Below are 21,432 nucleotides of genomic sequence, written 5' to 3'. Positions count from 1 at the left end.
ACAGAGGCTAGGGCAGACCTGGTACTTAGCAGACCAGGCTAGCTAGCTTGGTCCAAGACCCTGGCCTCCACATGAAGTACTCACTCATGTCTTCCCCGCATCCTTCTCTTCCTCCCGGGCTTAGCTTCAGCTAAATGACCTAGCATCAGCCTATAGCATCAGGGGTGTCCTACACAGAGGTTACAAGTCCCGAAGATGTACACCCAGGACACCAGTTCTATCTTTAGTTTGCGTGGACACCTGCCCAACCTCCCTTGCTGGCTCAACCTAGTCTCTTTCCTTATCCATTACCATCAGGGGCATAAGTCTGGACATGGCTATGAGCCCAGTCCTTCTGGTGGGCTCACCAGTGGCAAATGTAAATGACCATGGCAAACCTTCACAGCAGCTCCCACTGGAGTGGGGAGGGCAAGGTGAGGCTGGTATAGATGGAGTCCTACAGTTAGTTGCCAAGGACTGTTTGGATGGACCTCAGGTGGGGCCCAGAAAAATCCACAAAATCCAAAAAATACCCCAAACCTTTATTGTTCACTCCAAGACACTGGGGCACAAGGGCCTCCAAGGTCCCACAACTCCCACAGTCCCAGCCAGAGCTGCTGCACACACACCCCTCCTACAAATAGCCCACAGCTTCCCACCTAGGCAGGTGAGGAGGTGGAGTGACAGCGCCACAGTCAAACTGAGGGTCCTCTCTCAGACCCTGGCCCCTCGGGGTTACTGTCCCTGTTCCGGAAGTGTTCTCTGCTCCGCTTCTTGCTGCCATGGAAACCAACAACCTCCAACCCTGCTGGGTCTGATGAGGACCCAGGATGGTCAGCTACTGAAGGTATCACTACCTCCTGCAGTCCCTGGTGGCCACTCCACTCCTCAGCCTCAGGCCCGGCCAGATGAGCCAGCTCCACAGAGGCCTCACTCCCAGTACTTGACACACTCCCCTTCTGGAGGAGCCTCTTCCTCTCAGCCCTGGCCTCACTCCCTCGGACTGGTTTGGTAAAGACCACTCTCCCCTTCCCACAGCTGGAGGGGTCCTGGTTGAAGGAGGGTACATAGTCTGTGGGGGATGCCTGGCTTCGAGAGCCCAGGAAGGCCAGAGCAGCATCACGGTTGCTCTGCTCGCTGCCTTCAGCCACATCTTCCAGACTGTACTTGGTCCAACGCTCAGGATGGGACACATAATCGGGCACAGGAGGTACCCTGGTTGGGCCAGTGCTCTCATGCACTCTGCTCAGGTTCCTTGCTGGAGTCTGACTTGGGGGAGCCACGGGCCGTTTGAAGCTGCCATTGTCAGCCACACTGGTTTGGGGCGCAGAGGGCAGTGCCTGCCGGGCTGCACTCTCCAGACAGTCAAAGATGCTGTGGCTGCGCTGAGAGAAGGTGGAGCTCATGCCTCGGAGGAGGAACGGCTGGGCAGCGGTGGTGGAGATGCCAGTGGGGGGCGAGGGTGGGTCATCAGGGCCGGAGTCCTCCTGAGCTTCCCCCGAAAGCCTCTCCGGGGACAACACTTGCATCTCCGCACCACTGGGTAAGCTGAGGTCCGAGTCCGAGTCGCTGAGGGAGACGGTGTCAGAAGGCAGGGTGTCATCCTCAGTGGGTGCCTCGGCCTCCAAGCCAGCCTCCGCCTCCGCCATGCCGACCTGGAACCCTCTCCACCTGTAGCAAAGCAGCCCAGGTTCCGCCGTGAGGGCTGTCCTTAGGACGCGCCCCTCCCTGTCCCCCCAGGGTCCCCTTTCACCTCCACTATGTGCCAGGCGCCTCTGCTCACAGCCGGGCGCTGGCTGGTCAAGCAGGCGGGCGGAGGCCTCGCGAAGCTGGGTGTCTAAAGTGCGTCCTCGCGCGCACAGATGTGGAGCTTCAGGCTAGATAGGGTTAAGGAGAGAGTCAAACCATGAGATCAGAAAAGTACGGACATAAAAAGGATGCGCGCTAGGAGACGCTGGAGACAGAGGCTCTCGACCAGCTCCTCGTCCCATCACCAGCTCTCAGCAGAGCGCAGCCTCTCCGGTACACACCGCTACCGCAGGCGCCACCCGGGTCCGGAGGGAGGTCTGTCAGTGAACTCGTAGTTGAGCGGTCCTAACGAGGCCGGCGCTCACTGTTCCAGGTTCCGTGCACACACTGCAAAACCCAGCGGCTTTTCCCGCAGAATACCGCCGGTTCCGCGGGATTCAGGCCGTGGTTTCCTCCCACTCTTGCTGGGCTTTCTGGGAAACCGAGTCTCCGGCGGGCTGAATGTCGCGACTTTAACGCCCAAGGAACTACAATTCCCAGAAGGCAGTGGGCCAATGCCTAATGCCTGCCGGGAGGTGCAACTTTACGTATACGCTATCACGGAAGACCGGAGCGGACACGGAAATCTACCCGGAATTGACGAAAGAGGAAGAGGCGGGGCCAAAGGGTCTCGATTCCCATACTACTCCGGGGCTAACTGCCAATCGCAAAGGGTTGAGGCTTCCAGAGCCACCTGTCGGAAGCCGCCTGAGCCGGGTTCGTCATGAAGAGGAAGTGCGTCATCACGCACTGCAGGCGCCTACCAGTTTCCTGGTCTCAAGTGGCGCGGGTCTTGTGCTCCGTTGGTTTCCTAGAGCGGGGCGGGACTAAGGTCTTAAGTCTTCTAAGCATCTCGAGACGTGGTCGGGCCTGGAGTGCTGGATGGGTTGGTCGGGATTACAGATTCGAGGCCGCTCCTCGGGGCTATGCCTATCCGTGCTTGGACACTGATCCCACTATTCAAGGAAGGCCTCACACAAACCCCGTCCAGCCCTGAGGGTCCACTGGGCTGCTGCATGCTCCCCCTCCTTCCCTATGTTCTTGAAGCCGTGCTGCAGGCTTCTCTACAGCCTTAGCCAGGTGCCCACGGGCTTCACACCTAAGAGAAGAAAGGGTTCCTCAGACCAGCAGCCAACCCAAGCAGGAAACGTGCTGCACGGGGTTAGGGGGCAGTCGAGACTAGAACGCCCTAGTACAAACTTGGGGTTCACTGACAAATCAGCCGACTGGGAGGCTGCTAGAAGCTGGGACCTGAATCTCAGCCAGGCTTTCTGTCCTCTAGAGGCCAATTAAATATGCCAGCAGCCGGGGTAATGGGTGCAGACAGGAGTCAAAAGGAAAGACAGTGGTGGTAGTTGCTGGTGTCCAGGAAGTTGCTTAGCCTGACCCTCAGTTCACAAGGCTGCCATTTGCCCATTACCCCTTGAGACACAGGCTAGAGCCACCCAGTTCCGTAGAACATTTCCAAGCACCTAGATACTTGGGACGGGGCTGTGGTCTAACCTTTACTGTGTTATCCCTCAAAAGCGGGATGTGTATTTTTGTAGCCTATCCCCAGCATTCTGAATTTTTCTGCAGTGTGGCCCCTCCTACCCGGCTCATCATGACTGGGCATGTCCAACAGATGAGAGGAAATGAAGTCAAGGCTGGTAGAAGGTCAGCAGAGAGGTAGAAACGGGGGAGTTCACATGGAGTGCTCCCAGGGTCCCAACCTTTCCCACCCACTGTGTTCTACAGCCTCTCTTGGACCTGCTCACCCTGTGCCTGGTGAAGTTCAGAGCTGAGCCCGGTCTCTGACACCCCTGGCACAGGAAGAGGTCTGGCAGTCCCATTAGCATGCCTGATTTTCTCCTCCTTTATTAAATGACTGTTTGAAGATGTAATTACAGTTGAAGGTGACACGTTAGAAAGAACAGGTGCATTGAAGGCATAAGAGTGCTTACAAACCCAGCTCTTGAAGTGGGGGCAGGAAAGGGACAAGGATTAAAAAGATGTAAGCGATGTGACCCACCGTGGGCAGAGTGGGTGGACACGGCCCTCTAGCTCAGCTATATAGCCTTTGGGCAAGTAGTTGTGGAGAAGGCTTGGCTCAGCAGGCAGAGCTCGTCAGGGGTCCCAGAAGTACAGGGCCCTGCAAGCCAGGGCCAGCTCCACCCTTCCATCCTCCTCCCCACAAACCACCTATGTGTGATGTCAGTCCCCAAAAGGTAACAGGAAAAGTTCAGAACAACAACAACAACAAAACCCCTCAAAGTAAAAAGGCTAAGTGTAGCAGAGTAATACAGAAATATATACACAGGCCATGGCCCCCAAGGTGGCCTCTGGTCACTCAGGGACGGGGCACTGCAGAGTCCCTGTGGTAGAAAGTGCAGGGCCTCAGTACACGGAGCTGTTCCGAATGCCACAGCACAGCACCATGCTCAGAATCATCTCGAAGATCTGCGGGAGGGAGGAACATTGTCAGCACTTAGGACTGTGGTGGTGGTGGGACATCCACCCACCAGACAGAGGCCCTGGGCTCACCATGATGACAGCTACCACGATAGCTGCAATACCGATCAAGTACAGCTTTCCAGAGAAGAGCTCATCGATTTTCTGATGGCAGTCCTCCTGCAGGAATGGCCATAGTCAGTGGCTAAGTCACAGCCACCACCCTACTCAGTGGTGGGGCTTATGTCCCACAGATTATCTTCCATCCAAAAATAAACTTAAAACATATGGACCTGCTGGCCTTCTCTATCACTGGGTAGTTTCTGACCTCACTAGTACCCTAGGTTTACCAGTATGTATAAGGGACCACTCAAGACAGCAGTTTCCCAGGATATTGTTGGGGATAATCCAGGCTATCAGGACCCAGCACCCCACTACTTGAGATGTTCTGTGAGCCTTTCTGAGGTTCTGCTTTAAGTGCTGATCTTACTGGATGGCCACATTCACCCTACCTACTACCCAGCATATGATGCCCACCCCCACTCCATGTCACCTTCAGGAAGGAGTGAATTGGGGTGGTGCCTGCGGGACACAGGCTGTTCTTCAGCATAGAGGTGGTCAGTGCAGTGAGTTGGTTGGAGCCACAGCAGTTGAGCTGCAGAGACCAAGAACATCATTGTTAGCTTAGGAGCTTCAGGAGACAAGGGAAAGGTCAGGTACATGGCACACTGCCATCCCCAAATACACCTGGGAGCTGGCCTGCCCTGTTTATCACACTGCTCAAGAGCTCTGTTCTTCCAAACTCTTGGGCAAATGAGGCCCATTAGGTTCCTACCTGGGGACCTACAAATCAGAAGAGACACTTAGCTAGGCCCTGTCCAGTTGCTGAGGTCTGGGAATAGATAGGACTCATTCCCACAAATCATACACACTAGGACTCCCACAACTTGCCCTCCCTGCTCCAGCCTCGCTGTACCGTCTCGTGGAAGGTCTTCACCACAGCCTTGGCATTGTTGGCATCATCATCCACCACAGCCTGTTGAAGGGCCTGGTCATAGAACTGCTTCACGTCTTTGGCGATCTGGGGGAGAATCATAGTCACATGCCGCATAGGGACTACCATCAGGAGCACTCGGCTTCCCCTGATGTGCTCAACCTGATGCCACCTCTTTTGCTGAGTTCCCAAGACCCTTCTACCAGCAGGCACCAGAAATTCAAAAAGCAACCTAGAACCCATGGACTCAGAGGAGTCCACACCTGTTGCCTGGGCAAAGAGCACATTTCCCTCCTCAGTGAACCTAGGCTCACCTGGTCTTTGTTTACGAAACCCCAGATGCCAGCAGCCACCTCACAGGCAAACAGGATCACAAGGCAGGTGAAGAACTAGGGGAAAGAAGAGGTCAGAGCCTTGACCAGCGAGCCCAAGCCTGGCCTTCTACAGGTGCCCACATGACCAACAACTATGTGCTAAGGTGGTTGAACATATCCACTAACCATGCCCTGATTAAGAATGAGCCACACAGAACCATAAAAGACAGAGCCTGATGCAGCTTAGCACTGAGATGTCCAAGTTGCCTCGCCCTGGTTCCTGCTTTGTCGGAAGTGGCTGGTACAGGAGATGCAGTTAACAAATCCAGGTGTCTACAACCTTTAGGGAGGCACATGCAGCAGTGTGCCCCACGACCTTTCCTTATCACCTTTACCCTTACATTCATGGGCAGGTTAAAATAGGAAGTGTGCTTCAGTGTCCCCAGCTTTTGATACTGGCTGGCTAGGCTCTAGCAGACATATCTGGGACTCAGCTCCACCAGTAGCTACTGTGGCCAGAAGCACTAAGGCTGGCTTTAGGGATTGAGGCACTGCTCTGGAGTTTATGCTTTTCTAAAGAGAAACTCCCTCCATCAATAGGAATCTTCAGAGTCAGGTTCCATGGAAATGAAGCAAACAGAAAGAATGAAACCTTGGAGAACACAGAGGTTGCCAGAAACCCTACTCCCCAGCTCTGCAGCCCTTCCTACTTACCGTTCCCAGCAGGCACTGGGACTCCTGGATGGCCCCATAGCACCCCAGGAAGCCCACAAACATCATCACGGCTCCCACAGCAATGAGAATGTAGATGCCTGGGGAGAGGAAGAACTGAATGAGCAGGCTGCATGCATCACTACCTGAGACAGGAGCATCTGGGGCACTCTTACCCACAAAAGGCAGAGTTTGGCAATGTGAGCTTTTTGTGCCTCAGTGTCCTCCTCCTGGAGGAGCTGCCCCTGCCACCAGAGGACAAAACAGATGTTCAGTGCCCAGAGAACACAGGTGATCTGCACTTCACAGCTATGCTCTGCCCTGTAGCCAGCCCCCCACCCCCACCACCCCCACTTCATGCATCTCAGAAAAGGAACCCTCAGCCCTCACTGTAGAGGGCTGAGATAGACTACCCATCTCAGTACATGAAATGGGGAAACAGCTTGGGTACCCAGCTATTGGCCTGAGGGTGGATGTCCAGGACTCCCAGTGCTGGGTGAGTGTGAAGGTAAAGGCAGGCTATGCCAGTAACCAACTCCAGACACCTCATCTTAGGCACACTGATGTATAACCGCTCACCTAACTCTAAGGACAGGAACCTGTGGGTGGGTTGGCTGGATGGCTGACAGAAGATAGGGGCAGCTTGAGCAGAACACGTGTCACATATGCCAGCTGGGCTGTGAATTTACAGGGGAGCACTGTGACCCATGCATGAGGCACCAGCTGAGTCATGCCCCTGTTTCAGTGCCCACAGTACCACTCAGCCCCTGGGAAAGACCACTGTGTCTCTGAAGAGCCTTCCATCTCTTGGTCCCTCAGCAAATGCAGCCCATCCCCCAGTCTCCACAGCAACACTGCCAAGCAGTCCAAGCTTTCTTGTACAAAGCCAGGCCCATTGTCCGCTGGCAGGCCAGTCCAGGGGTGAAGGCGCCATGGCCAGGACCTACTGCCAGGCTTAGAAACAGGCCAGATCATGGGCCTGGCTTCCCTTGACCTCACTAAACACATCTGGTCCAGGGAAAGCCTCCTACCAGTGCTGCCTAGCAACTGGCTTCCCCTCTGCCTCCAGACAGGCAGAGTGATTTCCACCTGACCCCTGGTCCTCAGGCCCTGAAACCTCAACCTCAAGATGAAGTAGGCTCTGTCATTACATCAGGCTCATCAGGGGGATGCACACAGGGCACCTAACACACAGGAACTTTCCCTGGACTGCCTACAAACGCTCCTAGACCTAGCATATGACCTACCTGAAGGCTCTGGGGTGTTGTCTGAAGTGCTCCCCTGTAAATTCACAGCCCAGCTGGCATATGTGACAAGTGTTGGCTGTTCTGCTCAAGCTGCCCCTCTCTTCTGTCAGCCATCCAGTCACCCCACCCACAGGTTCCTGTCCTTAGAGTTAGGTGAGCAGAACCATTATACACCAGTGTGCCTGAGATGAGGTGTCTGGAGTTGGCTGCTGGCATAGCCTGCCCTTGCCTCCACACTCATTGGGCATCCTGGGCATCCACCCCCATTCAACAGCTAAGTAAGCCCCTGAACCAACTCTCCTAAGCACTAGACAAAGTGCCTTTGTCAGGGCCACATCTGCTCCTAGCAGGGCTCAGTTCAGGGGCAGCAGGGGGATCCAGAAAAGCCAATTCAGAACGGGCAGGGAGATGGCAGTCAGAGTAGCTCCTACCCATGGGCCTTGGGCCTTGCTGTCCAGTGCCGAACCTGCCACACAGACCAGTGCCTAAGGCTATTTCCTCAGTGCCCAGGAGGCCATGACCACAGAAAGGCAGGTGGCTGAGCATCTCTGGAGCTGGGCCAGATGTAGACTGTGGTGACAACATGAGGACAGAGACCTATCTGCTTCCTAGGCCACCCTATCTGGGCTCTGCAGGGTACCCAGCCTCTCCTGCCACACCAGTGCAAAGCGGGAGCTTTGGCATAGCCTCACAGCATTCACCTTGCCGAAGGCCCAGGGCCAGGAAAGAGTCCTTCACAGGCCAGGACTCCTGTCTCTGATGCCCAGATCACCCTTGTGAAGATGCTCATACTGGTTGCTACACAACAGGCTGCAGTCTCTCTATGAACTGATGAGCAGCCTCCTCCTCCTCTGAAGGCACCAGATCCAGGGAGGGACAGCTAGTGTGGGACATCACCCACTAACACCCAGACCTGAAAACTGCTGTTCCCAATGGCTTTCCTCAAAGGAGACCAGGTTCTACCCCTGCCCACACCACCTGGACCCCACCCCTGACTATTTTACCTATGGGGAGGCTGCAGGGAGGGTACAAGGAGGAAGGAAAACTAACCAGCCATGGGGTGACGACAGCCTTTGGCTGCCCTGGGACACTTGGGTAGAAAGGAAGAATATTGGCTGTTTCTGACCTCCCAACACCTACCCCTCAGCCGTCAGGCATGTCTACCAAGCCTCTTCTAGGCTCCACACAAGAGGGAGGATCCACCTCAGATCCTTGATGAGAGCTAGGAGCTTTGAAAGGGCAGAGGCATCTCCAAACACTTCTTGAGTTCCCAGGGTGCCAAGTCCCCCCTCCAGGGAGAAAGCAGGAGAGTTGCCTCCCTGAGCACAGCACAGCATCACATAGCGTAGTATAACACAGCATAGCAAAACAGCCCTCTTCCAGCTTTCCCTGCTTGGGAAGGGAGGGTGTTCAGTCCCCCACAGACGGCCTAATAAGGCAGGTGTAGCAGTCTGGCCTGTGTGCTGGGGGGTGGAGGCAGGCATCTGAGTCATCTACTGACCGCCCAGTCTCCAGCCCTCCCCAACTCAGGACTCCTAGGGCCTCAGCTGTTGCTGGCCCAAGCATCCAGCCCCACCCTGCCCAGGGAGGTTCACCAGAAATGTCCATGTTAAAATAAGCAAGGTCTCATAAGGCTCCTGCCCCACCCAGCTGCTTTTCTTCTGCTTAGTCTAGTCGCAGATCTGACAGTCCCTAGCAGCACCATACACAATTTAACTCTCTCGTCTCAAGAGCCCCTCTTGCGGGCGGCCTCCCTGCCCAGCACATACTAGGCCTAGGCCACTGCCAGTTCTAATGCCCCACCCACTAGCCTCAGCCTGGAAGCCCTCCCTGACTGTTCTTCCCTGCCTCCTTGTTACTCACCCACATAGAAGGTGCTGGGTGCTGGTCTGTCTCCTAGTTCCAGGTAGAGCAGGCTGGTGGTCTGTGGGTCATGGCGCAACCACAGAGCCACACCTAGGATCACGCCTCCAGCCAGCTAGGAAAAAAAAAATCAAGAACAATGTCACACAGAGGCCAGAGCACTGTGGGGCGATAGAATCCTACTAAAATTATCATGTAGAGCCATCCTTTCTAGTTTGGGGACAGATCCCAACCAGGACCAAGGTTCTGTCCATTCATTGTCTGAGCTGTCCACTGGGGGCCCTGGACCCCACCAGCTCCTCTGAACTGTGACTACAGAACAGAGTTCAGTTGTACCCCCAACACTGCATGACACATACAAGAAGGTTTGGGATGAAAATGTGAGGGAACCCTGGGTTCCGCCCCCAGCACCACATATACCAGGTTTGGTGGCACATGCCTGTCATGCCAGACCTTGAGAGATAGAGGCAGGAGGATCAGGACTCGAAGATCAAGTTGAGTTTGAGATCAGCAAAAAAATCTTTTCCTACTGATCTCAAGTTCTAGATTGACCAACCATGCACTATTTTTATATAAGAAGTGTGGCTAGAGGCCACAGTGAGCCCTAGCCATTCCGGATACTGGTGGGCTCTCCTCTGGTGCCCTGTCCCAACAGTCCTGAGATTGTTTAGGGACTGCCATGTGCAGGGTACCAGGAAGAACCCTGTGGTGGGAACACTAAGTTCTCCCTGCCAGGAGGAGAGGGGTGATAATATGATGTCACCAGGCCACACATGGGGAAGCAGCAGGGCACCACCTACCATGGCTTTGTGTGAAGCGCTATGATAGAAGCATCTGGAAGCAGGAGGTGGCTCTCAGGACAGAGCAAGGGAGAGGCAGTCTCCTCCCCCTTTCTAAGCATCCTCTTCTTGCAGGGTCAATTGCTCTGCCCAGCACACATGAGAAATAGAAACCAAAACCTGGGCCTGATCAAAAGCACCAGGTGGCCCACTTCCTGCTCAGGGGATACAGGCCAGAACACAAGTTCAAGAAAGTTCCCTGGAATCCCCAAGCAGGCTGGTTCTGGAAAGAGGACCTATGGGACCCCTTCCCCCCCCCTATTTCCTTCTACCCTAGGATCCTGTCCTCTGCCTAACTCTCAGAGAGGAAGCTGGGGGCACTTTCTGCAGAGCACCATCACTTTGGACTCGTACCCCATGAGCCCTGTGGTTTCTTAGCTTCCTCTGTAAGTTTTAATTAGTTTTCACACTCTGGTCAAGGAGGGATGAGCCCTCAACCTCTACCAGAGCCTGAGAGAACAGGGCCTATGGTATAAGAATCAAAGTCACACTGTGCACCTGTTGCCCAACTCACACATGGCATGGAGGCCGGGACCCTTAGAGTGCCCTCATGTGCAAAGGTCCCAGTGATGCTGGGGATCCCCAGAACTTCCAGAACCTTACAGCGATAGCCAGTGCTTATACACCCTTAAGAGACTAGCCTTCAGCCTGGGCAGCAGAGGCAGGAGGGTAGGGCCTGTCTCCAAAAGGCAGCACTCCTCCTGAACTGGCTTGAGAGAAGGAGGTGACTGGCCTGAGTTGCCTTGGTAACCTGGCTTCCTTTGCAGCTTTGAAACGTCATGTATTTTGTTTGGGAACTGGACCAGAGGTCGCTCTGAGATGTTCCAGGGCAGAAGGACTAGGTGGCATTCCTGCTCCCCATGCTTCCCTCTGTGGTAAAAAGACCCCATGGTGAAAAACCCTTGACAGTTACGGAAGCTGAGGGGTAGCTGGCGGGTCACCCTGCCTTCCTCGGTCTCTGTACTTACCTGTAAAACAGGTGAGCATGCAACCATGCCCAACTCAGACTTCTCTACTGTGAGTTGGGAGCAGAAGTGGGTGAGGAAGGATATTCAGCCCAGCTCCAAAGCCTACTAATATGGGTGTCTGGCCAAGCCACCACTTACAGGCAGGTTTTATGGAAGAGGTGGGGTCAGGAAGCTAACTCCAGCAAAGTTGACTTTCAATCAGAAAAGAGGCCAAACTGGGGTAGGAAGGATAAGGGTAGTTGAGACAGAGAGGAATGGGGACTTGGCCACTCAGCCCACTGTCTCAGGCAATCAGAGTTGAGTGGGAGAGGGGAGAGGGAGGAATGTTAGTCATTGGGCTGGCTGCCTCCAGCAATGTGACCCTCCACCCCCTGCTCTAGGGAGAGGTAGAGCAAGTGCTGGGAAAACTAAGGGGCCTAGGAAGGTGGGACAGGGGTCTTCAAGTAGTAGTAAGAGGCTGGGAAGGAACCCCAGCTTCAAAATGTAACTAACATGACCCAAACAGACAAGGAACTTCCAAGACTCTATGGTAAGAAAGCTAACCACCCATGTTTCATGAGATATACATACACAGAGATAGTGCACCCAAGTACAGAGTGAGGTGTGGGAGCCCGTTTTCGGGTTCCTTGTGGCTTTATCCAGCAGGTCCGCCTAGAGGATGATTAGGGCCACAGGCCTGAGTGCAGGTGTCTGAAATAGTCTGCACTTGGCTGTGCTGGGGCGGGGGAGGGGAGGTCTTTTGCTCTACCCCCTTGGTGTCTCTATAAATACCCTGGGGCAGAGACAGGGCCTGTTGGAAAAGGTTCCAGGCCCTCTCGAGGCTATCCTGTATTTTCTATCTGTTTATCTTTGCAATATAAGTCCTTTATCTCATATTTCCTGCTGCTTACACTCAAGAAAACTCTGGGGAGCTGTGGGGTTGGTGGGTAAATGCCCTGCAGAATGGCGCCTGAACAGGGACTTTCCACAACAGTGAACATGACCTTTGTGTCCAGGCCTCTAACATGGAAAGGAAGGTGCTGGGCTCTCCTACAGAGAGGACTTGCAGTGCCAAGGTGTGTGTTGGCACAGAAAGAGCCAGTGCCACTCAGGAGACAACCCAGGCTTCTCAGACCAATGGACGGACTGTTGCACATCTCATCACTGTGAGCAAAGGGGAAGGAGAGGGCCAGGAAAAAAGAGAACTTGCCGCGATCCCAGCAATGTGCCGTGTCTATGGCTGACCATCTCCTACCATGGGCTTTTGGGATTTTAGCTTTATGTCTCTCTGGGGACAGCCGAGGCTTTTTAAAGTCTGATGTTCGTGAACGATGATTTCCTGGTGACTATGAAACCTGCAGGATATGACTATCTCACATACACTCATTGTTCCTTCAGCCCTCTCTCCAGGGCAGAGAGCTACAGTTAAGGCCCGCAGTGGGGCTACCATTCTGACATCATGAGGCACCAAAGAGCCACAGGGAGATTACCAATCTACCCACTAGTCCCAAATTGCTACCGGGTGTGGCGGGGTGTGGCGGGGTGGGGTGGAGTGGTGCCGCCACACTGGCGAGCAGCTTGTCTGAGAAAGTTAGCTAGTGCCTCCTACTCACCACAGCCAGCCTAGCACCTCAAGCTTTCCACTCATGTTTCCCCAAACTTCCCCTGCTACAGCCCAACCGAGAGCAGCAGTCCATATGTCTCCTGACGGATGAATGGCCAGGCCCTGGGTCCATCACATGCCAGGATCTCCAGGGAAAAGACAGACCCGCAAGATAGCATGGAGGGCAGTTCAATTTATGCCGAGAGAAAGGGGCACAGCGAGGATGAAGCAGCCCGTGCCTTCCGAATCTGTTCATATGAAAGTACAATTCAAAGTCTGTTCAAGATAGTGCACTGATAACCCAGCAGACGTTCTGGAGTGAGAAGAACAGAAGGGACCACAAAGGACCCGAGGATGCTCTGGGGCACATCTACTCTCTGGAGGGTGCTAACAGTTTCATGGGGTATACATGCTGACTACATTATATGTTAGCCACAGCTACAGGAAGCTGTTATCTAACCCCAGCTTCAGTCCAGTCCCTGGATCAGAGGCTATGCTAAAGTACATTCCCCAGGCCTGTGGGGCTGTCCCAGTGATTAGCAGCAATCAGACCGGCACACATCTTGTCTGTAGAACCATAGGTTGAGAATGATCTGCAAAAACTTGGGCACCCATAAAAAAAAAAACAAAAACAGTCCAGTGTCAATGGAAATGTGGAGCAGTGCCATTGGACCGAGGCACAGGTGGCTAAGGGTGGCCTGAGCCTCTAGCTGTGCCTTATCTGAGCTAGGGACCTCAGGCCCATCTCAGCCTCCTCCATCCTCATCTTCTTTTGTCAATAGGGGGAGGAATACACACAGGCTGCAACATATATCACAGTATTTAGCTCTTGACAGAGCTGAGGAGGTGATCCACAAGGAATCTACCAACAGTAGATCTAGAATTTCTTCATGCATCCACTCAGGGGCCTAAGCCACCTCTGTCCAAAGCTTCTCTTCTCCAGGTGGGTCCACCTGCTTCTGTGGCCCAAGAGACCTTCTGCTTAGAGGTGGGGGTGGGAAGCGCCAGGTGGCATGTCCAGGTTCCTGGAGCTCCTTCCACAGCACAGAAGGTTGCATTCATGACTCTATACGGGATTATGTTGCTTCCTCCTTCTTGAGGGCTAACACATAACAGACTCAAACTTTAACAAGATGAGGAGCTGCCAAGCACGCTGGGTCCCTGCCCGGCTGGTTTTGCGGTTTCCCAGAAGTGACTGAAAGAGAACAGGCCTGGGACAGCATTCTACTCTGTGCTAACTGCCCACTGCCGGCCCTTGGCCAGACCTCAGATGGGGGCTTCTCTGGAGCTTTCCTATTGCTACACATATGCACCCCTCCAGGAAGGGACAGAGCTCCTGTGACCAGTCTGGTAGGTCTAAATGGTTACCCCAGATACCCGACATGTTCCAGAAGGCTGACTGTAGTATCAGCTTGTTCCTTTAAGTGACCCTTTGTGCCTCAGGAGAAGAATCAAAGGCAGAGGCAGACAAGGGTGGGGCTTGCTCAATGTCTCCTAGGTACACGGTGCACAGCGGAAGGTGAACCAGAAGGTGCCCACCCACCTAAGCAACTGGAAGATTCTGAGGGTCTAAGAACCTCCCGGTGAAGGCAGAGATTGTGAAGATCAAAGGCAGTTGGGGGATGAAGGCTTCCCTGGGCAGCTGGGCTAAGTCAGAGTAAAGATACTCAGACTGGTTATTTTTAGGAGCTGGGGCACAGGTGAGGTGGAGAGGCTGACGGAGGGAGGTGACTTAGGTGCTGCCCTTCCAGCCCGGGCCCCTGCGAGTTGACCTCATGTGCTCAGGCACCACAGGAGGACAGGGCCTGGTCAAGGCATGGAGGAAGGGGAGAAGGCCAGATTCCTCTTTGAGAGATATAGGATCCTGCTCAGGCCTTCCTAGGAGGTAAAGACTTGCAGTTCACCAAAGGAAGCTCAGGAAGGAAGCTGGAGAGAGGGGCAGGAATCCTTGCCTTGGCCAGGAAGTAAGGTTCCTTTCACAAGGCCCCTCGCTTCAGGAAGCCACTGTCCTTACATCTAAAAATAGGTGGCAAAGCAAAAGCCTAGCTCTGGGGTCCAACTGACAGGCTGGGGAGGGGGCGGGGTATAAAGGGCCAAGGCATGGCCCTGGGAGAATACACTGCTGTCCTGAGGTACAGGAGATTAGGCTGGGCCACCTCAGCTCTGCCCGTTCAGATCCAGGCTATAAGGTTCCTCAGACAGAGAAGCTAGCAGGAGCCTTCCCCACCCACCCCACGCTCTCCTCTAGGAAGGCTAGAGTCTTTCAGGGTTTCTCTGTGTAGCTTTGCACCTTTCCTGGAACTCACTCTGTAGCCCAGGATGGCCTCGAACTCACAGAGATCCACCTGCCTCTGCCTCCCGAGTGCTGGGATTAAAGGCGTGTGCCACTGCCACCCGGCTTGCAAGGCCAGGGTCTTGTGAGACCCTGAAGGGAGAGTGTGTGGACCCAGATGGCCACAGTGATCTGCCAGAGGTAACTACAGCAGGGGCAGCAGAGAGGCCAGGCTGATTGCTTCAGAGAAAGCTCGGGTGGCCCTGGTACCCTGGTACCTAGAAGGGCAAAGGGAGGCAGGGGACTGAAGAGTGAGCAGAAGAGTTCTATGTACCCCGTGTGTTGCCACCAGCAGCACCAAGAAATTTCCATCTGCTCCAAGCCAGGCATAGCCCTCTGTCCCAACTATGTCCCAGTGCAAGGTTGTGGGGCTGGCATAGTCTTACAGTACACTTGGCCTATGGAACATGGCGGCAGAGTGGGGGTATAGTTCTACCCCATCCCACTTCCTCCTCATGTGGCAGCTAGTTGCTTGGAAACCTCAGTCCCCTTATCACCGGCAAGGGTCAGATAGCAGCCCAGCAGAGTGCTACTTTGGGTGAGCTGTTATCATGGTCTCTAGAGTACAGAGAAAGACTGTTCCCAGGGGCTAAGGCCAGGCCATGCCCTCAGGATGAGGGCTTTTAGCCAAGGAAAGTTGTGAGAGGGTGAATTTAAGCACCAGTGGGTGGGTGGCAGCTACAGTTTGTGCTTGCCACACAACCTTGCAATACTGGGTCCCACTCCAGAGCTCAGGGATGGTATTTCAGGAGGACAGGTGGCCTGGGCTTCCTCATTCCTGCACCTGCCTCACCAGACACCTTTAAATACCCCTGGGACCTTCCTGGTAAGCTTCAGGACAGAGCCAACATTGATGCTTGACCACAGGCAAACAAGTCACAGAGTGCCACAGACCCACCCTGAGAAAGTGCTGACCACCCAAGCTGACATAAAGTGTGGAGTGATCTGTTCGGTAGCACTAAGGAAGCACAGGAAACTGGGGGGACCCCATTATCCAACATCTTCAGCCCAAACTGCTGGGCTCCCAAGCTCTTGGCCTGGACTACAAACTCAAGGTGCTTTGGGGCTCTAAGATCTTGGGCACTTGGGTTTTAACGTACCTCCCTGCACTCCCATCCCTGCAGCCCTCCCCAGACTTCACATGCAGGAAGGCAAGTGCCCTCTCCTAACACCCCTTGCAGTTACTTTGGAGCCAGCTCAGGATGCCCACCACCAGCTGGTCACTGGCCAATCCCTTATGAACAGCTCTCTAAAATACAGAGCCCAGCCAGAGGCTCCCAAATGGTTTTGAATGACATAGCCTATGCCCTATAGCTGGCCAAAGTAGCTTAGATTGGATACAAAAGTGTTCGCTCTCTCTCTCTCTCTCTCTCTCTCTCTCTCTCTCTCTCTCTCGTGTGTGTGTGTGTGTGTGTGTGTGTGTGTGTGTGTGTGTGTGTGTGTATGTATGTATTGTATGGGGAGGTACTGGGGAGTCACAGTCAGTCAGGAGGTTCCTGGAAGGCTACTGACATGCCAGGTCATACATAGTACATCCTACAGAACAGCCAAAGGCCAGTTCTCGAGACATCTGGTACTCTAGCAAGAGTCCTAGGAACAAAATGAGTACCTATAGGGCCTCAGGGGCACCCAGTACTCACAGCATGTCCTATCTGGTTCCCTGGTGTCAAGGCCAGAGCCACTGGTACCTGGACTTCTCTACAACCCCGTGCCACCCTACCCCCACCTCAGCCCTCTTCAAAGGCCAGGCCTGTGTGCAAGCATGACTTCCTACTATCTCCCCGGGGCACCTGGACTCTAAGCCTATTGATTTTGTGGCTCAGGTTCCTCCCCTTGGCGGGACTCTGGGTGCTAGAATCAAGGTTGGCAGGGGTTGGTGCGCCACCTGAAGCAGCACAGAAGCTCCATTTGAGGAAGCGAGAGGAGGGAAGTACCGAGAGAAAGCCTGAAGGGTCCAGAAAGAATCGGGTGAGGGCTCTTATTATGAGGTGATGGTGTATGGGGACCAGCAGAGGCTGCCTGGGGGCTTCCCACTTCTTCCCTCCAGCTCTGTGCCCTCCACACAGACATCCTTCTTTGAAGCCAGCCCAGGGACCGACCACAGACTTCCCCTGCTCAGGCAGCCCAGCCCACTGATTGTCTTTCCCAAAGCTGGGCAAGCTGACAGCCTGGGGGAACAAGGGGAAGTCTGCTCTCCCACTGGTGAAACTGGGCACAGGAAGTCCTCATTCCACCCTGAGCCCACAGGGATTGCAGCCCCTCTGCCGGAAGGAAGACAGCAGACGGCTAGGTGGCAGACAGTCATGTGCAGTCTGGAGAATTAAATGCCAGTTAAGAGGCTGTAATCAGCCTTTTGTGGTGGGTCTGGCTGCCTGGGCCACTGAAAGGGGCCACCGGCAGCCTTAGGCTGGAGGAGCAGCCAGTTCTGGGCAAGGAACACAACCCCTATTCCAGTGAGGACCAGGGTAGCCTTCTCTCCTTACTTGACTACACCTGTAGGGACATAGGCTGGCAAGGTGATAAACAGGGACACCATGCCCTGCTCTCCTGCCCCACTCCCAGCAGGAGTCAGGAGACAGGTCTCTCTACCCCAGACCTTTCCCACAGGACAGGTATCTACCCTGCTTCTAAGAGCATCTTAAACAGTCTCTGCTGAATCTGCTCATTGCTCATCCTTCAGGTTTGTGTCTTGTCCTATGTATCTTGGGAGTCCAGAACTCTGTTGGTCCCAAAGCAGGCTCGGAACAAGGCAGGTCAAGTGTGGGTCTCAGCCCAAGGAGGCTTGCTGGGCACAGGAGCATGAGTATGCAGGCTAGGGTGCCAGGGATGTCCCCTCCCACAGAAAAGCCACTTTAATCATTAAACTGGAAATTTTTAAAAAGTGTCCATCGAGACATTTACTGTCAACCAAATCTCACTTCTAGAGCCTCCATACCCACCATGGGCCCACAGGATTTTTCAGCCCCCTCCCCAGGCACTTTTTACACCATTACTCAGTTCTCCTTGGCCCAGCTCCCTGTTGGACACTGTGCCCAGCATCCATTTCCTGAACTTTCTCCATGCCAAGCCCCTTGCTCCACTCGAGAGTGCATTAGCTAGTCTGCCCACAGTCCCAGGAGACCAAGACCCCAAGAACTCCCACTTTAGAGGGAGGAAGTGGAGGCTGAGGAGCAGAGCAGTGGGATGGGGCTCCCCAAAGGTTTAACTTCATGGCATCAGGAAACTCTCAACCACAGGACAAGCCTTGCCACACAGGGCACAAAGGAAGCCCCTCTGCCAGGGAGGTGTTCACCAGTTGTGGCCTGGCTCTGCTCCATATCCCTGCCCACTGTGGGGGCCAACATGGGTGGGGAGGAGAGAGCCATGGGATTGTGAAGGATATGGTTTTCACTGTTCTGCAGTCAGTAAGCAGGCCCCTGGAAGCAGGGAGAGGCTTCAGAACTGTTTTCCTGGAGCCTCAACAGAGAATACCCCCAGGGATGTGTTGGGACTCCACCCCAGCTGCCTGGGAAACAATCAGCTTCATCGAGCCCCAGCCTCCAGGGAGCCTGAGGGTCTACCAGCTTGATCAGGTGGGTGGGTCAAAAAAGAAATACTCAGCAGGTTCCTGATATCCCACATTTGGGGCTAAAGGGCCAGCAGGAGGACTACTTGAGTGTGCATTTAACCCCCAGGGCATGCCCAGACAAAGCAAGCTTAACTCCATCACCCACAGTGTTCCCTGAGGCCACTGTGACTGACAACCAGGGTCTCTTCAGCAGGCCATGCAACATAGTGCCAGCTGAGTTCAGTCCAGTCTCTGCCCATCCCCAACATCTTACTGATCCCTACACCACCCTACCCCGCCCTGACCCGCCCATGGATCTTCAGCAGTCCAAGACAGAAAACAGGTGTCCCCTGTCCTATACACTCACTCTAGGGGCCATCTTCAAAGTTCGCCCACCCAGCTTCAACTTTAGAGACTGTTTCAGCATAGCCTCATTTCTTCCTGTGAAAAAGGATCATGGAGGGAACAGCAGTCTGTGCACTGCAGGGGTGGTGGTGGGGTGGTGGTGGCAACACTGTCCAGTGGAGTGGCCAGCACGGCTCACTCAAGTCCCTGCAGGAAGGTCTGTTAGACTCTACCCCTCCTCATTCTCAACCCAGTCAGGAAATGGAAACAAGCACACACCACCAACGATCACTCCCCAGCAGTGAAGGCAGTCAGCACCAAGGGGCCCCTGGAGACCCTGCTATACCCAAGTCTCCATTCCAAGATGACCAAATGGGTGTGCGCTTCTTTCCGAAGTGGAGAACCCAGCTCAGACCCTATATGTCTGAAAAGATCTTCAAACCCCCGGCTTGTACAGACCCCAGATTTTTGCACTACCCCGGCCTGTGCCAACTCAGAACTGCATACCCACTTCCTCCCAAAAGCGTCCAAGGAACCTTAAGGGCCAGGCCAGTGCTGTAATCTGTGCGGGAGACGACAGACAAGGAGGAGGGGCAGCTGGGGGGGGGGGTGGGCAGGAACTGGGGCATGCTGCGCAGCAGCACGCGGGCCACCCTGTTCTTTTTTAGGCTCAGAGCTCGAGCATCCCAGGGTGGCAATACCAAGCTAGAGAGCAAGCAAGGGTGGTGTAATAGTGGGGTGGACATCTCCAAGGCAAGTACGGAGTGTGCCCCCACCACTTCGAGGCCGCCCATCCAGGGGCGGTGGCTACGATGAGCTCATGGAGGCGGGGCGCCAAGATCCCGCCCTTCTCGAACCCCCTCAGTGTTCGCTAAGCAGGATGGTCCCCAAAACAGCGTTCACGAGGATGCTTACACCCCCTCCACAGCTGAAGGCTCCGGGTTACGTGGCTCTAGCCCGCAGACCCTTGCATGGGTCCCCAGCACTCAGAGGCGACAGGCCAGAGATCCCCTGACTCCCCGGCCCCAGAAGACCCTCGAGCAGAGGCCCGGAAGCTCTCAGCTCCTGGGCCCAGCCGGGTTGGCAAGGGGCGCCAGGCCCCCAGCCGGCGCACGGAGCCCACAGGTGGCGTCGCAACTTCATGGCCGCGCTGCGCCCTCTCAGCTGGGCCTAGCGCACTACCCAGCCTGGCAGCCGAGGGTTCGCCCCGTCCCCAGTACCCAGTGGCTGCTCACCCAGAAGACGAAATTGAAGACGAAGAGCAGGTATTTGATGCATTTGGTGCAACCCTCCACCCCCATGGCGGCGCGCGGCCTGCGGAGCTTGGGCTGGTTCTGGAGCGGGCGGTCTGGGGACGCAGGATTGGGGTCCCGGGCTGGCAGGTGGCCAGGGGCACTGGCGGGCCGGGGAACTGGGATATGAAGAGCGAGACGGGGTGTAGAGAAGGGCTGGAGGCCTAGCAGGAAACGCGAGAGTCGCTACCGCTTAGAAGCAGGGGCGCGCTCGCTCGGACCGGGCGCGCGCCGCGCTCCTCACTCTTTATAGACTGCTAGGTCCCGCCCCTCCGAGGCCCCGCCCCGAGGACGCTCCTCCCCAGGCCCCGCCTTCCGCCTGCGGGGGTGCCTGGTCTAGGGGTGCTTGGGTGTTGCCACCTCAGTCCCAGAGCAACCGTTTGAGAACTCAGTGCAGATGTTCTCACGGCCTCCTTGCGCTGTGTTCCGCAGGATGTCCCCAAGCTCCCTGAGGGCTCCTAACCCACAGGGGGCATGCTGCTGGGTCGCGACGGAGGACTGGAAACAAGATAACCCCCAAAGAACCCCCACTTACTTCCCCTTACTCAGGCGCCTTGGACTTTCCCCGAGGGTTCCTCAATGAGGTGTCTCGACAGGAAAGGGTCTTAAAAGTTAGCATACTTTGTGTATGTATCTCTTAGGCAGCAACTTGGATGGGTCTGAAGGTCTAGAATGGAATTCTATGTATCCTGACTAATCCCAAGTCCCACAGATGAGTCCCTGGCTGCAGTTCTGGAAAGTACGTTTGGGAAGGTCACTAGTGTACCCAGTGTCCCTAGCAAATCTTGTGGCTTGAGCACCCTCAGGGGCACCTTCAAATACTATATTCATGCTGTCCTGGCTATGTCTTCCAAGAGTCCATCCTCTATCCTCTATCTGGCTCCCTGAAAGTTTAGGGCTATAAGCACGTCAGGAAAGACTGGGGGAGGGCTCCCTTCCCAAGTGAAGAACGGCTGCTGTCACCATAGATGATGTTCCAGTGAAACTCTCTGGCACCTCCTTCCCGAACTGGAGGACAACCTGGCTGTTTCAGCAGCAGGGACACACTGGAGACGGTGGAAGGGCCAGTTCCCAAGACCCAGCTTTTTCCAGTTCACTCCCTGTTCGTAAAACTTTGAGCAGTTAAGGGAATGTTCCCTGCCAAGCGGTGGTGCATGCCTTTTAATCCCAACACTCAGGAGGCAGAGGCTGGTGAATCTGT

At 54.9% G+C, this 21,432-nt stretch overlaps 2 protein-coding genes across 2 annotated transcripts; both read right to left on the bottom strand.

Moving 5' to 3' along the window:
• Positions 1-500: 500 nt before the first annotated feature.
• Positions 501-3,535, bottom strand: Tssc4 (tumor suppressing subtransferable candidate 4). Its single transcript, XM_036199758.1, has 2 exons — positions 1,733-3,535; positions 501-1,650 (listed from the first exon to the last, which is right to left on the bottom strand). Exon 2 carries the CDS (start codon positions 1,626-1,628, stop codon positions 675-677), a length of 954 nt encoding a protein of 317 aa, XP_036055651.1. The 5' UTR covers positions 1,629-1,650; positions 1,733-3,535; the 3' UTR covers positions 501-674.
• Positions 3,536-3,607: 72 nt separating this feature from the next.
• Positions 3,608-20,466, bottom strand: Cd81 (CD81 molecule). The gene is made up of 8 exons (XM_036199770.1): positions 20,175-20,466; positions 9,327-9,441; positions 6,220-6,317; positions 5,506-5,580; positions 5,174-5,278; positions 4,751-4,852; positions 4,291-4,377; positions 3,608-4,206 (listed from the first exon to the last, which is right to left on the bottom strand). Exons 1-8 carry the CDS (start codon positions 20,238-20,240, stop codon positions 4,144-4,146), a joined length of 711 nt encoding a protein of 236 aa, XP_036055663.1. The 5' UTR covers positions 20,241-20,466; the 3' UTR covers positions 3,608-4,143.
• Between the last annotated feature and the right edge of the window lie 966 nt (positions 20,467-21,432).

This window comes from Onychomys torridus, chromosome 1 (assembly GCF_903995425.1).
Source record: "Onychomys torridus chromosome 1, mOncTor1.1, whole genome shotgun sequence".
Classification (NCBI taxonomy): domain Eukaryota; kingdom Metazoa; phylum Chordata; class Mammalia; order Rodentia; family Cricetidae; genus Onychomys; species Onychomys torridus.
Note: the sequence above shows the minus strand (reverse complement) of the source record. Positions and strands in the feature narration are given on the sequence as shown.

Excerpts from the sequence above, each read along its gene's own strand:
- Cd81 (XM_036199770.1), bottom strand. The coding sequence starts at position 20,240 with ATGGGGGTGGAGGGTTGCACCAAATGCATCAAATACCTGCTCTTCGTC. Across the intron at positions 6,318-9,326 it reads ACCCAGCACCTTCTATGTGG|GCATCTACATTCTCATTGCT; the intron begins GTGAGTAACAAG and ends TCCTCTCCCCAG. Across the intron at positions 4,853-5,173 it reads TGAAGACCTTCCACGAGACG|CTCAACTGCTGTGGCTCCAA; the intron begins GTACAGCGAGGC and ends TGGTCTCTGCAG.
- Tssc4 (XM_036199758.1), bottom strand. The coding sequence starts at position 1,628 with ATGGCGGAGGCGGAGGCTGGCTTGGAGGCCGAGGCACCCACTGAGGAT.